The following is a 14,232-nucleotide window of genomic DNA, read 5'->3' on the forward strand; positions in this document are numbered from 1 at the left end:
TCTCCTCTCCCAGGCCTCCTGGACACGCTGACACAAATGAACACGGTTCTGGAGGACATTCAGAAGTCTCTGGACATGTACCTGGAGACCAAGCGCCACGTCTTCCCGCGCTTCTACTTCCTGTCCAATGATGACCTCCTGGAGATTCTGGGCCAGTCCCGCAACCCAGAGGCCGTGCAGCCGCACCTCAAAAAGTGCTTCGACAACATCAAATTGCTGAGGATGCAGAAGGTCAGCCGAGCTGGCCGCGATGGGATGAAGGGCGGGCGACGGCAGTGTCAAGGGATTCGGGGGCCCTGGAGGGGACCGTGGCCTCCCAGCAGGAGGGGGCATGAATGCTTCTGGATTATCTGGGATAGAAATGGTCAGACTTGGTAATATTGGGGTCAGGGGAGAGGAGCCCGGGGCCTCCTCGGCGGCCTGGAGGGGCAGGCAGGCCAGACCGCTCCCAGCTCCCTGTTTTCACAGGTTGGGGGACCCGGCAGCAAGTGGGAAGCCATGGGAATGTTCTCAGGTGACGGCGAGTATGTTGACTTCCTCCACCCCGTCCTTCTGGAAGGGCCTGTGGAGGTGAGCAGTGGTGAGGGTCTAAGAGCCGAGCTGATTCTCCTTCCCCTTGGAAAGTGTGCTTGGCTCTGTGAGGGGAGGGCGCCTCCGCGAGGGGACCCTCCTCCCATTGCTGAAACCCCCGACCTGTCCCCCGACGCTGAAAGGCAGACCGTCTGCCCCCTCGCCTCTGTTTCCCTCTGGGATCCGAGCCAGCAGCTGCCCAGCTCCAGCTCGTCCCCCTGGACCCAAAGACCCAGAGACCTACTCCTGAAGCCCCTGCCCGCCGGGGATGCTCGTCTCTGGCCCTGAGGCCCGGCCGTTTGGCCCCGTCCCCTCCTCCTCCTCCCCCCCCCCCCCAGTCCTGGCTTGGTGACGTGGAGCGGACCATGAGGGTCACCCTGCGGGACCTGCTCCGGAACTGTCGCCTGGCCCTCAAGAAGTTTCTTAACAAGAGGGACAAATGGGTGAAGGAGTGGGCTGGCCAGGTGAGCCGGGGTCGGCGGAGACGAGGGAGCACCGAAGAGGTGGGAGGGAGCCACAAAGGTCAGGACAGAATCTCGAGTGTCGCCAGACGCAGGCCTCTTGCCCCTGTTCTGGGCGAAGGCCTTGCTGCCCTGCATGCTGGACCCTTAGCTCCTGCCCGTAGGCCCGAGCCCCGCCTGCAGGGCAGAGCGAGCCCGCTGAGAGGGCCCTGGCGCCCGGGGCCGGGAAGAGGCTGGGCCTTGGGGGCTGGGCTGCGAGCGAGGCCCGTGGATCCAGCCTCTGCGTGGCCCCCAGGTGGTGATCACGGCCAGTCAGATCCAGTGGACGGCCGACGTGACCAAGTGCCTGCTGACGGCGAAGGAGCGAGGAGACAAGAAAATCCTCAAGGTCATGAAGAAGAAGCAGGTGGGGGGCCCTCCAAGTGTGCGGTGGGCCTGGGGGGCCTTGGAGGGACACATTGGGGGCCGGTCAGGGCCACCGCGACGGTGTTTTGTGGCGGAAGTCCGTGAGGCAAGTCCGGGGGCCCTGGAAGGGCTGGGGGTCCGGACTTGGTGGGGGGGCTCGGATGGGCCCGGGGCTGGAAGCCGGGTGAGGCGCCGTCGGGCCGTGCCCGCCTCACCCCGCCCTGCTCTTCCCCGCCGCCCCCTGTCCCTCAGGTGTCCGTCCTGAACAAGTACTCGGAAGCCATCAGGGGAAGCCTGACCAAAATCATGCGGCTGAAAATCGTGGCGCTGGTGACCATAGAAGTCCACGCGCGGGATGTGCTGGAGAGGCTGTACAAGGCCGGCCTCATGGACGTCAGCTCCTTCGACTGGCTCAGCCAGCTGCGCTTCTACTGGGAGAAGGTGCCCGGCCCACGCTGCCACCCATGCCCTCCCGGTGCTGCGGTCCCCGGGCCTGGTTCTGCTCTCGGTCCCGTCCCGTCTCCCGAGGCAGGACAGCTCACCGCGGGGGCAGCTGATCGGGCCCAGGAAGGCGGCAGGCGGTCGTGCGGCCTGAACACCACCTTCCGCGTGGGCCGTAGGCCCTTCCCTCTGCGGTCCGGACAGAACCCTGGTCTCGTAACTGCAGCCTCCCAGTCCCCCCCCCAGTCCCCAAGCCCCCAGTAACCCACCCCTGTCGGCTCCCCCTCCAAGCCCATCTCTCCCTTCCTCTGCCCTGTTGCCCCAGGATCTGGATGACTGCTTGATCCGCCAGACCAACACACAGTTCCAGTACAGCTATGAGTACCTGGGGAACTCTGGCCGGCTGGTCATCACCCCGCTGACCGACAGGTGGCTGGCGCGGTGACGTTGGTGGCCCGGGGAGCAGCAGCTGCTGGGCAGGGTGGGGGGGCGCTCGCGGGAGTCCGACTGGGGTCCTGCCCTCGATCCTCAGGTGTTACATGACTCTGACCACGGCCCTGCACCTGCACCGGGGCGGCTCCCCCAAAGGCCCGGCGGGCACGGGGAAGACGGAGACCGTCAAGGACCTGGGCAAGGCCCTCGGCATATACGTCATCGTGGTCAACTGCTCCGAGGGCCTAGACTACAAGTCCATGGGCAGGATGTACTCGGGCCTGGCCCAGGTCTGTCCCCCCGCCCTGCCACCCCCTCCCGGTCCCAGAAGGTCACCTAAACCCCAGTCCAGTCCCCAGCTTTGTGTAGTGTACAGCACTCCCTGCCCTCAGTGCTCACGACTGTGGACACCCGTGCGCCTCCCCGAGCTCCGCTCGAGTTCATTTTTGCTTGTTTGGAAACTCAGGAGATGACGTAAGGGATCAACGAGGTCACGCACGTGTACATACCCATCCCGGGCGCAGGCCTCCGTGCTCACCATTTCCCTTCCCAGGGTCTCTTCCCAGCGTATGCCGGCTCCGGCTGTCCCCTAGGTTGTCCCCGAGGTTGTCCTGTCGGCTGGAAAGCTGTGGACCAGGACTGCCCCCCGGGGTTCCCTGCCCCCACCCCCGCCCAGACAGCACACGAGCTCTGGAAACCGCCACACCTGCCGGGACATTTCAGGCGGGTCTGCCCACCCCGGCCCCTCGGGGCTCCCCGCTGGAGGGGCCGGTGCTTCTCTGGCCCCCCAAAAACTCTGCACCCCCCACAGACCGGTGCCTGGGGCTGCTTTGACGAGTTTAACCGCATCAACATAGAGGTGCTGTCCGTGGTGGCCCAGCAGATCCTGTCCATCCTGTCCGCCCTGGCCGCCGGCCTCACCCGCTTCTACTTCGAGGGCTTTGAAATAAACCTGGTGTGGTCCTGTGGGATCTTCATCACCATGAACCCGGGTACGGGGACGGGTGTGTCCAGGGCAGCTCGCTGTCCGCCCGCTCCCCCTTCCCGGCCAGCGGGTTCAGCCCAAGGGGAGGGCGGTGGAAGACGGCGCCTGGAGAGGGAAGGACAAACACCCAGCTTTCTGGGAGAAGGGGAGGCGGTCTTGCCGTAACCTCTGTGTGTCTGTACGCGTCCCCCGTCCTTTGGGATACTCCGCCGTCTTCTCCGGCTGGGCCGGCCCCCAGGTCCTGGTGTGTCCGCCATCCCGTGTGCAGGCATTGGGGACTCTCGCCAGCACGCAGGGCCCGGGCTGTGTCATTACCGTTCCCCGGGAATGGCTGGGGGAAGGGTCTGCGGGAAGACCAGGAAAGGGTGAGCCAGGGTTGGGGAGAATGGGGCTGCGAATGGGCCAGGGTCCTTGGGGACCAGTCTGGGTTCTAAAGGGACAGTGCTGTCTTGCAGGCTATGCTGGCCGCACAGAGCTGCCAGACAACCTGAAATCCATGTTCCGGCCCATCGCCATGGTGGTGCCCGATTCTACTCTCATTGCGGAGATCATCCTCTTCGGGGAGGGCTTTAGCAACTGCAAGGTATGTCACCAACGCTCTGATGTCCCCTCCGGGACGAGTCCCCAGCCAGAGGCACCTCTGAGGGAAGCGGGCTGCGGTCAGGAGGGTGTGGAGCCCCCCCCGCCCCCGGGAGGTCCCCAATCCGCGGCAGCACCATTCCCGAAGTCTTCTGTTAGGATCGTCCCCAGAGCCCGGCCTGGCCTGCTGGAGGCCCGGGGCCCCGCTGCGTGCGTCTGTCGCTGTCCCCGCGTGAGGCCGCGGTTTCCTCCTCGGTTTTCCTTCCCCAGATTCTGGCCAAGAAGGTGTACACGCTGTACTCGCTGGCCGTGCAGCAGCTGTCCCGGCAGGACCACTACGACTTCGGCCTGCGTGCCCTCACCTCCCTCCTGCGCTACGCGGGCAGGAAGCGTCGCGTGCAGCCGGACCTGTCCGACGAAGAGGTAGATCGTGACACGGCCCTTGGGCCCCAACCTCCAGGGTCCCTGGTCCTACCCGCCTGCACTGACGCTTTCCACCTCCTCTCCCCAGACTGGGATCCCCACCCTGCAGCCCGTCCCTTGCATCTCCTGTCCCCTGCGTCACCCGTCCCCTGCATCGCCTGCCCCCTGCGTCGCCTGTCCCCCACGTCGCCTCGCTCGGCTGTCTGCACTGTTCTTGCCCCCTGCCCCTCAACCCTTTGGACACAAAGGGGGGCCGAGTGGGCGCCCCGGGGCTCCCCTCCTCAGGCCAGAGGCCCCCTCGCTTCCTGGCCAGGTTTTGCTGCTCTCGATGCGAGACATGAACATCGCCAAGCTCACCTCCGTGGACGTGCCACTCTTCAACGCCATCGTGCAAGACCTGTTCCCCAACGTCGAGCTGCCCGCCATCGACTACGGCAAGGTGCTCGCCCTCGCCCCTCCCGCCGACCTCAGCTGTGCGCTCGCGGGCCCAGCGCTTGGCTTCCGGGCCTCGTCCTGCCGTCCACGGGCTGTGACTGTTTGCGGGTCTGCTGCCCTCTCTGGGCCTCCTTGTCTGTGGAATGACCTAGACCTATTCAGACACTCCACTCTCTGGCCACATCCCCCACCCCCGGCGCAGCCGGCCTCTGCCTCTCTGGTGCCCTCAGAGCCCTTCCTGCCTTTTTTATACCCACCGGCCCCTGCTGCCGTGTCAGAGCAGTGGCATAGAAGGGGTGGGCAGGAGGATTCTAGGCAGTTCTAGAAATTCTAGAAAATTCTATAGGAATTTTCTTCTCTGGGGGAGTGGTGGTTCGGATACCTGGAATGAACCTTCTCCCTTGACACCCCTAAAATGTTAGCTAGAAATATGTCTTTGCAAATACATCGCTAGAGAGAAAAGAAGAATTCTTGGGCCAGTGGGCGGTGGCGGGGGGGATGGTGGTGGAAGCAGGGAGATCATAGGATAGTCTGCCGAGGAAAGTGCCCTCCTCGCTCCCACTTAGCAGATGAGGACACTGAGGCCCAGAGCAGTCCCTGCCTCAGGGTCCCTGGCTGGCTGACCCCAGAGCCCAGCCTCGCAGCTCTGCAGCGGCCAGTGGGCTCCTGAGTGAGCGAAGGCCAGAGTGGGGGGCCCCTGGGTGCCCCGGCAGCGGGGTGTACAGGCCTCCCGCCGTCTGTCGCCCCTCTCAGCTGCGGGACACCATCGAGCAGGAGATCCGCGACATGGGCCTGCAGAGCACACCATTCACCCTCACCAAGGTCATCCAGCTGTACGAGACCAAGAACTCCCGCCACTCCACCATGATCGTGGGCTGCACAGGCAGCGGCAAGACCACCTCGTGGCGCATCCTCCAGGCCTCCCTGTCCTCACTGTGCCGCGCCGGAGAGCCCAATTTCAACATGGTCAGGGTATGGACCGGGGACGGGGACGTGCCTGCCGGAGACCAGGGCGCAGGTGGGGGGTGCCGGCCAGGAGGGCGGGGCTCGGGCCCAAGGGCACCGGGGAGAGACCGGAGACCGAGAGCAAGTCCGGACTTCTGGGAACAGGGCTGACCGGGGTGTAAGCCGAGACCTCTGCGTCCCTTTTAGGAGTTCCCCTTGAACCCGAAGGCGTTGTCCCTGGGGGAGCTGTACGGGGAGTATGACCTCAACACGAACGAGTGGACAGACGGCATCCTGTCCAGCGTCATGCGGACGGCATGTGCAGGTGTCCGCGTCACGGGGAGGGAACCCCAGCAGTCCGGGGGCGGAAAGACCCCACTTGGGAGGAAAATGCTGGGCCGGAGTGTGCTGCCCTCTCCGAGGGGCGGAGTGTGGGGTGTGGTCCGGGGAGAAGGTTCTAGCTTCTTGACCGTCCTCCTACCAAGACGAGAAGCCGGATGAGAAGTGGATCCTTTTCGACGGCCCCGTGGACACGCTGTGGATCGAGAGCATGAACTCGGTCATGGACGACAACAAAGTCCTGACCCTCATCAACGGGGAGCGCATCGCGATGCCTGAGCAGGTGCGACCCTGCGGGGAGGGGCGGGGGGGGCAGGGCACCCCAGAGGAGGAGCTCCAGTGGGAGAGGTGAGGAGGAGGACGCCGGATTCAGGGAGACCTGTGTCCGAGGGAAGAAGGCCAGGTTAACTGTGGGTGTGCGGAGCAAGGGCCGGAAGGGAAGCCCTGTGCACAGGAGTCCACCCTCCCGCACCACCGCGGCCACCTTCCCCCTCCGCCGGGCCCCAATTCATGGGCTGCGATGCCCACCCTTTCTCATCCACTCAGTGCCAGCGAGAGAGGGGTTTTCCAGAAGCTTCACCTCTAATAAGCCCTAAATTCTTTGTAAAAAGCAAGTCCTTTGTAGACCTTCGTCTTGGCGCGTCGTGCCATGCTCGGTGCTCAGATAGAGGCACTTGGGGACATCGGGGGCTGCGTGTTTCTCCCCACAGAGGCCGGGTAGTGGGAAAGACGGAGCCCTGACCGAGTGTCTCCCCAGGTGTCCCTCCTGTTCGAAGTGGAGAACTTGGCCGTGGCGTCTCCCGCCACCGTGTCCCGCTGCGGGATGGTCTACACTGACTACACTGACCTGGGCTGGAAGCCCTACGTGCAGTCCTGGCTGGAGAAGAGGCCGAAGGTAGGGGGGGCTGGGGAGTGGGGGAGCAGCCGCGGGGCCCTGGGGCGGGTGGAGCGCGGAGGCAGAGCCCGCTGTCCCGGACTCCAGGCCGAGACAGAGCCGCTGCTGCGCATGTTCGAGAAGTTCATTAGCAAGATGCTGGCCTTCAAGAGGGACTACTGCGCCGAGCTGGTGGCCATCCCGGAGTACAGCGGCATCATCTCCCTCTGCAAGCTCTACTCAGCCCTGGCCACGCCGGAGAACGGGGTAAGGGCGGCCGCAGATTGCGGGGGTGGGACGGGCTCGTGGCCTCACGGGGACAGCCTGAGCGCAGCCGTGTCCGAGACCCGGTTTGAACCTGGGTGTGAGTGCAGCAGGGACCCCAAGGAGAGGTCTCACGGACCACGGAGCTGTGCGGGCATGTGTCTACGTGAGGCGGGATGCCAGACTCAGGACTCCCAGTCGCTTATGGCACACGGCGAAGCCTTGCTCTCATTTCCTACTGTCGTTTGGGACCTGAGGGTGGTTCATTTGGTTCCTCGTTTCTCTATCCTTTAGAAAAATTTCTATTAAATTTTGGTATATGGGAGGGTTTGGGATACCATTTCTGCTGAAAGGAGCTCCCCGTCTAATCTGATAACGGGGTTTGGAAATTTTCAGGTTGAACCTTCAGCTCAGATCATGATCCTGGGGTCCTGGGATCAAGTCCCGTGTCGTCAGGCTCCCTGCCTCCCTCCCTCTGCCCCCATCCCTCTGCTTGTGGGCACGCTCTCTCAAAGAAATAAATAAAATCTTTAAAAATTTTTAAGAAAAAAGGAAATTTTCAGATTGGTTGGCGCTTAAGAAAAATGTTGTTCAGTTTAGAATTGTGGAGTGAGGGGACGCCTGGGTGGCTCAGTTGGTTGGGCGGCTGCCTTCGGCTCGGGTCATGGTCCCGGCGTCCTGGGATCCGGTCCCGCATCGGCCTCCTTGCTCGGCGGGGAGCCTGCTTCTCCCTCTGCCTCTGCCTGCCACTCTGCCTGCCTGTGCTCGTTCGCTCTCTCTCCCTCTCTCTGACAAATAAATAAATTAAAAAAAAAAAAAAAAGAACTGTGGAGTGAGGACCAGAACTGAATATTTTTCTGTTGAGATTAAACCTCTGCCTCGCAACGGTTCCTAGTGTTTTTAAAGACATTGCTAGATAACTGAACCGTTCATAGGCAGTTACAGGACGATGACGGTCTCTAACAGTGTGTGTCGCTCCTGGCGGAGCCAACGCACGCGGAAACTCTGCAGATGGACTTGCAAGGTCACGTGTGGGACGGAGACAGTCCTGTAGTCTCCGAGCACAGGTGTTGAGGAGGCGGGTGGGGGGCAGAGCCTGGAGGGGATGGGGGGAGGTGTGCTGCGTCTGGGGTGAGCTTCATGGACGGACTAAGGTCTCAGCGTTGAATACGGTAGATAGTCAAGTCTCAGCACTGTTTCCCACCTACACCTTGTGATAGGGGATTGTGCTGACCCCAAGTCCGATATCCTGGACCGGACGGCATCCTGTGTGTCGCGTTATCTGTGGTTCTCAGCATCTTAATTTGGAGCCTCCCTGCTCCCAGCCTGTGGCTGTTTTGTGGGGCAGGTGAGAGACGGGGCGAGCGATGCTGAGTTAGCCACCTGTGGGCCACTGTCGCCGAGACAGCCCCGTGTGCCGCACACACCCCGCTGAAGGCACCTGCCACGTGCCCTTGGGGGTGTAGTTGAGAGCAGGAGTCTGGACATGCTGTTTCCGGGGGTGCCCGGCTGGCTCAGTCGGTCGAGCGTGTGACACTTGATCTCCGCGTCATGAGTTCAGGCCCCACGTTGGGCGTGCAGCTTACTTAATACACACGCTGTTTACCGTGAACTTGGTGCACTGTAAAATCTCATTATTATTTTTTAATTTCATGTTTAATTACACAAGTAATAGTTGAATCTAATTCCCCTTTTAAAAAAAAACCATTTTATTTATTTATTTGAGAGAGAGAGAGAGAGAGAAGGAGCGTGTACGCACAAGAGTGGGGTGAGCGGCAGAGGGAGAAGCAGCCTCCCTGCCGAGCAGGGAGCCCGAAGCGGGTCTCAGTCTGGGGACCCCGGGATCATGACCTGAGCTGAAGGCAGACGCTTCGCCAACTGAGTCCCCCAGGCGCCCCCACCACAGACCTTTTAAATACGTATTTGCCTGCAAGCCCAGACATCGCCATAGAAAATGTATTTAAAACCCATATTCTGGGAGTGCCTGGGGGGCTCAGTCTATCGTCATCTGCCTTCGGCTCAGGTCATGATCCCGGGGTCCTGGGATCGAGCCCTGCATTGGGCTCCCTGCTCAGTGGGAAGCCTGCTTCTCTCTCTCTCTCCCATTCCCCTGGCCTGTGTCCCCTCTCTCAGTGTGTGTCTCTCTGTCACAAGTAAATAAAAACCTTAAAAAAAATTGGTACCCTGTTATGTACCACATTCGCGATATGCTTACTAAGCTGTGGTATGGTTTTCAGTTTTGCGTCTCTGCGTGTAGATTAATTTCATTGCTTTTAGCCCTTGGGTACTATCCCACTGTGGAACACGACATATTATTTTTCCGTCCCTCTATTGGTGGACATGTGGGTCTTCTCCGATTTTTTGCGCTTACAGAGAAGTCACCGTGAGCGCCCCCGGCCCTTGCTCAGGGCCCACGTGGTGTGGCTGCGTCACTTCTGTGTCATCGTCCTCTTCTTCTTTTTTTAAAATATTTTATTTATTTATTTACTTATTTGAGAGGGAGCGCAAGTGGGGGGAGGGGCGGCGAGAGAGGGGGAGAGAGACTCCCCACTGAGCGCAGCGCCCGACGCGGGGCTCCATCTCAGGACCCCGAGATCACGATCTGAGCCGAAATCAAGAGTCGGACGCTTCACTGATGGAGCCCCCCGGGCGCCCCGATTCCGTGTCTTTATAAGGTAGCGGAGACGAGACTCGGGGCAGCGGCCGAGCTGCAGAAGTTTCGGGTTTAACTCCCTGTTTTAGATATACGGTCATCTACAACAACACGGTTTCCCGAACGGAGCCAGGGAGGGAGGCGAGCGCCAAGCCTTTGTGGCCATCTGCCGGAATCGCCCCCCCGCCCTGTCCATCTCCTACATGACGAGGCTACGTCCCTTGTCGTCCGTCCAGGTGAACCCGGCGGACAGTGAAAACTACGTCTCCATGGTGGAGATGACCTTTGTGTTCAGCATGATCTGGTCCGTGTGCGCGTCCGTGGACGAGGAGGGACGCAAGAGAATCGACAGCTACGTCCGGGAGATTGAGGGCTCCTTTCCCAATAAGGTGGGGCCCCTCGGACCCGCCGACTCAGCCGTCCTTCCCCCGGCGGCCTGTGAGCGCTTACGCCCGTGGGGGGAGCGGACGCCGGCTTCGACAGCCTCACACGCCTTCCCTCCTTAGGACACGGTGTACGAGTACTTTGTGGACCCCAAGACGCGGAACTGGATGTCATTTGAGGACAAGCTCCCAAAGAGCTGGCGCTACCCTCCCAAGTGAGAGCGGGGCCTGGGGCGGGGGTCACTGGGACGGGGCCAGAAGCAGGTGAGCCGTGGGGCGGGGGGCTGCAGACGGCTGCGCCTCTGGAGTGGAGGGAGTGCGACCTGGAGGGCCCGGGACAGGGTCCCTAAGGTGGAGGCAGGACGCCCCATCTCCAGACCCCTCAGGGGGATGTGTGAGGGAGGCAGGGGGAAGCCGGGTCGAGAAGGAGCAGCCCGGGCCCTTGGCCAAGGCTCCCTTTCCTCCCCAGCTCCCCCTTCTATAAGATCATGGTGCCCACGGTCGACACCGTTCGCTACAACTACCTGGTGAGCGCCCTGGTGGCCAGGCAGAACCCCGTCCTGCTGGTGGGTCCCGTGGGGACCGGGAAGACGTCCATCGCCCAGAGCGTCCTGCAGTCCCTGCCCTCCAGCCAGTGGTCGGTGCTCATCGTCAACATGTCCGCACAGGTGCTCCGCGGGGCCCGGGTCTCTGCCTCTCCGGCCCTGGGGTCTCTCCCGGCGAGGCCCCGCGTTCATGCTGTGTCTCTTCACCAGACCACATCCAACAACGTGCAGAGCATCATCGAGAGCCGGGTGGAGAAGCGAACCAAGGGCGTTTACGTCCCATTCGGGGGCAAGAGCATGATCACCTTTATGGACGACCTGAACATGCCCGCGAAGGACATGTTCGGGTCCCAGCCCCCGCTGGAGCTGATCCGCCTTTGGATCGACTACGGCTTCTGGTACGACCGCACCAAGCAGACCATCAAGTACATCCGAGTAAGCCTCCCGAGAAGCCGCTCCCTGCCCTGGAGGTTCAGCTCCTACTCCCCGGGGACCCCGGGAAAGAGCCCCGGTGTCCTGTACTCCTCTGCACCCACACAGCCCGCTCTGGCATTGTCGTGCCTCTGGCCCGTGCTCCCCCCTGTGCTCGGTCCGCAGCTCACATACCAGCCCTGCCGCTTCCCGGAGTGGCCCGTGTGCCCAGGGTCCCTGACTCCTGTCCCGTCCCACCTCCCTGCATCCCCCCAGCATCTCCCTCCAGGCGGGCTCTGCGCCCACGGGATTCTGAGCGTCTTGGTGGTTTCTTTCTCCCAAATCGATGGGCGGCAGCCCTCCCATCCTCATTGCAGGGGTGCCCAGCCCCCCGGCCCCCAGAAACTCTACCAACAGCGCGTTCTTCTGTTTCTGGGAAAGAGAACAGGTGTGCACGCGCGCGCACACACACACACACACGCAGAAGGAAAAGAAGAGTCTAGAAAATGTTCTTGCACTGACCTGTATTCTCTGGTTTGGGTACATGGATCATAATGAAATGAAAACAAACACGTGCCTTCGCTCATGCTCAAGGAAACGTCCCCGACCCCTTCCTCCGGTCCTACCTTCCCTGTACCTTTATTTCCCATTTGTTCTTTCTCATTCTGTCCCGGGCCCTCTCCCTGTCCTCGCTCCCTCCACTCCACTCCCGTGCCCTGTCTCATCCCTCTCCCACCTGTCCCAGCCCGCCCCGTCTCTGCTCCCTAGGACATGTTCCTGATGGCCGCCATGGGCCCCCCCGGGGGCGGACGGACCGCCATCTCCCCCAGGCTCCAGAGTCGCTTCAACATCATCAACATGACCTTCCCCACAGTGAGGGCACAATGGGGCCAGCGGGGGCGGGGGTGCTGTAAGGGGCAAAACCGACCGTGTCCCAGAGAACTGAGTGGGCACATCGAGGAGGGCTGGGGGAACCCTGAGCAGAGGTGCGTGCGGGGGCTGTCACATGGGGGGGGGCCGCTATCGTGGGAGCCCTAGCTTCTGAGCCCCGAGGGCAGCAGGAGGCAAGCCTCGCTGGGGCTTGTGGAGTGAGACGCGAGGCAGGGGGCAGAGAGTTCAGGGGGCCCGCGTAGACGAAAGGAAGGTGGATCCTGCAGCTGAGAGCTGAGAGCAGCGCCGGGATTCGGGGAGCTGAGTGGGGCATGCAGAGGTGCCCCCGGAGCCTCAGTAATCAAGATAAAGCACAGCTGAATGCAATCTTAAAGCAGCTAATGCCAAAAATAGAGGACGCTCGAACACCCCAGTTTTACGTAAATGCACGCGATGGGCGTGTGCCGAGCGGTGTCCCAGCCCGGGGCAGGGGCGTGGGCAGCGGGCCCAGCCACACCACCCCTGTGTAAGCTGTCAGGGTGCGCTCGTCATGCACACCCGCTGATTTTTGAATACCGCACGAACACCTTATTGCTCTTGACTTTGGGAGGGTTTTGGTGCCCCCCTAAAGCCAGCTGCCTCCCCGGAGTCCCGGGGTCGGGCAGACGGGCCAGGAGCCGGCCAAGGCGAGCGTCAGGGCCTGTCCCTAGGAGTCGCAGATCACCCGAATATTCAGCACCATGATCAACCAGAAGCTGCAGGACTTCGAGGAGGAGGTGAAGGCCACCGGCAGCGTGGTGACCCAGGCCACCTTGGACGTGTACAACACCGTGGTGCAGCGCTTCCTGCCCACGCCCGCCAAGATCCACTACCTGTTCAACCTCCGGGACATCTCCAAGGTGAGCCGCCGTCCCACCCCGAGGGCCCCTCACAGCCCAGCCTCCCCTGCTTCCCGCCGCAGCCCCAGGGTCCCTACCTGACCGCCAGCCACGCCCCTCCCACAGGTGTTCCAGGGCATGCTCAGAGCCAACAAGGACTTCCACGACACCAAGTCCAGCATCACGCGACTCTGGATCCACGAGTGTTTCAGGTGAGTTGCCTGTGCCCCGCTCAAGGCCGGACAGACGCCCCGGACAGATGCCAGTCGCGGGCCTCCTGGGCCTGGCACCCAGCCCCTGCTGCGGGGCCCTGTCCCCTGCACTCCTGGGGCTCAGCCCCCTCCCTCCCAACAGAGTCTTCTCGGACCGGCTGGTGGATGCGGCCGACATGGAGGCCTTCGTGGGCATCATCAGCGATAAGCTCGGCTCCTTCTTCGACCTCACGTTTCACAATCTGTGTCCCACCAAGCGCTCTCCCATCTTCGGTGAGCGGGTGCTGCGGCCGCTGCGGGTGTGGGAGGGGGCCTGGGAGGAGGGCCAGGGCCGGCCCCTGGAGGTCTGAGCCCTGCTCCCCCGGGCCCAGGGGACTTCATGAGGGAGCCCAAGGTGTACGAGGACCTGACGGACCTGGCGGCCCTGAAGGCGGCCATGGAGGCAGCGCTTCGCGAGTACAATCTGTCCCCCGCGGTGGTGCCCATGCAGCTGGTGCTCTTCCGAGAAGCCATCGAGCACAGTGAGCAGCCCCCCTCCCGTCCCGCCGGCACCCCAGCGGCGGGCTATTCCCGAGCACGGGCATGTCTGGGAAGGTGCCTCCTCTCGGGCCCCAGAGGGCTTGTCCTCCCCAGGGGCGGCTGCTCGAGGTGCCCCAGGCCCCGGCCTCTCCCCACTCTTCTCCGTCCGGGTCCTTTAGTTTCAGGCGGCCCATCTCCAGCTTAGGGCCCCGGGGTCCCCCTCCCCGGGTGGCTCCGCGGCCTCACTGCCCGGGTCCCCCTCCCCAGTCGCGCGGATCGTGCGGGTCATCGGACAGCCTCGGGGCAACATGCTCTTGGTGGGCATCGGGGGCAGCGGGCGCCAGAGTCTGGCCCGCCTGGCCTCCTCCATCTGCGAGTACATCACCTTCCAGATCGAGGTCACCAAGCATTATCGCAAGCAGGAGTTCCGAGAAGGTGCAGCCGCCGATCAAACCCCGGGTGGGCTGGGGGCTGGCGAGAAAGGTCAGGTGCCCGCCTTCCTGCAGAGATAAGAGCAGGAGAGGTAGAGGCTGGTGCTGAGCCCGCCAGGCCCGGTGGGTGGAGGGCGGCGTGGTGCACGGGTTGCAGGCCAGGGGACACGGGAAGGG

General features: G+C 62.6%; 1 protein-coding gene across 1 annotated transcript in view; it reads left to right on the forward strand.

The window, feature by feature from the left end:
* Window positions 1-14,232, forward strand: part of DNAH2 (dynein axonemal heavy chain 2) — a gene marked incomplete at both ends in the record, with an annotated part of 77,780 nt that overhangs the window by 37,586 nt on the left and 25,962 nt on the right. Inside the window, 26 exons of the mRNA XM_080825621.1 lie at window positions 14-231; window positions 469-570; window positions 909-1,034; window positions 1,327-1,437; window positions 1,689-1,877; window positions 2,203-2,306; window positions 2,410-2,599; window positions 3,121-3,301; window positions 3,750-3,877; window positions 4,144-4,296; window positions 4,610-4,735; window positions 5,485-5,703; window positions 5,884-6,001; window positions 6,162-6,298; window positions 6,773-6,910; window positions 6,998-7,156; window positions 10,043-10,195; window positions 10,313-10,404; window positions 10,659-10,857; window positions 10,945-11,169; window positions 11,914-12,018; window positions 12,726-12,914; window positions 13,020-13,105; window positions 13,248-13,378; window positions 13,477-13,626; window positions 13,892-14,059. Of these exons, the coding sequence (XP_080681747.1) occupies window positions 14-231; window positions 469-570; window positions 909-1,034; window positions 1,327-1,437; window positions 1,689-1,877; window positions 2,203-2,306; window positions 2,410-2,599; window positions 3,121-3,301; window positions 3,750-3,877; window positions 4,144-4,296; window positions 4,610-4,735; window positions 5,485-5,703; window positions 5,884-6,001; window positions 6,162-6,298; window positions 6,773-6,910; window positions 6,998-7,156; window positions 10,043-10,195; window positions 10,313-10,404; window positions 10,659-10,857; window positions 10,945-11,169; window positions 11,914-12,018; window positions 12,726-12,914; window positions 13,020-13,105; window positions 13,248-13,378; window positions 13,477-13,626; window positions 13,892-14,059 (3,897 nt within the window). The remainder of the gene's footprint in view (window positions 1-13; window positions 232-468; window positions 571-908; window positions 1,035-1,326; window positions 1,438-1,688; window positions 1,878-2,202; window positions 2,307-2,409; window positions 2,600-3,120; window positions 3,302-3,749; window positions 3,878-4,143; window positions 4,297-4,609; window positions 4,736-5,484; window positions 5,704-5,883; window positions 6,002-6,161; window positions 6,299-6,772; window positions 6,911-6,997; window positions 7,157-10,042; window positions 10,196-10,312; window positions 10,405-10,658; window positions 10,858-10,944; window positions 11,170-11,913; window positions 12,019-12,725; window positions 12,915-13,019; window positions 13,106-13,247; window positions 13,379-13,476; window positions 13,627-13,891; window positions 14,060-14,232) is intronic.

The sequence above is a fragment of the Martes martes genome (assembly GCF_963455335.1).
Source record: "Martes martes genome assembly, chromosome: 16".
Lineage (NCBI taxonomy): Eukaryota > Metazoa > Chordata > Mammalia > Carnivora > Mustelidae > Martes > Martes martes.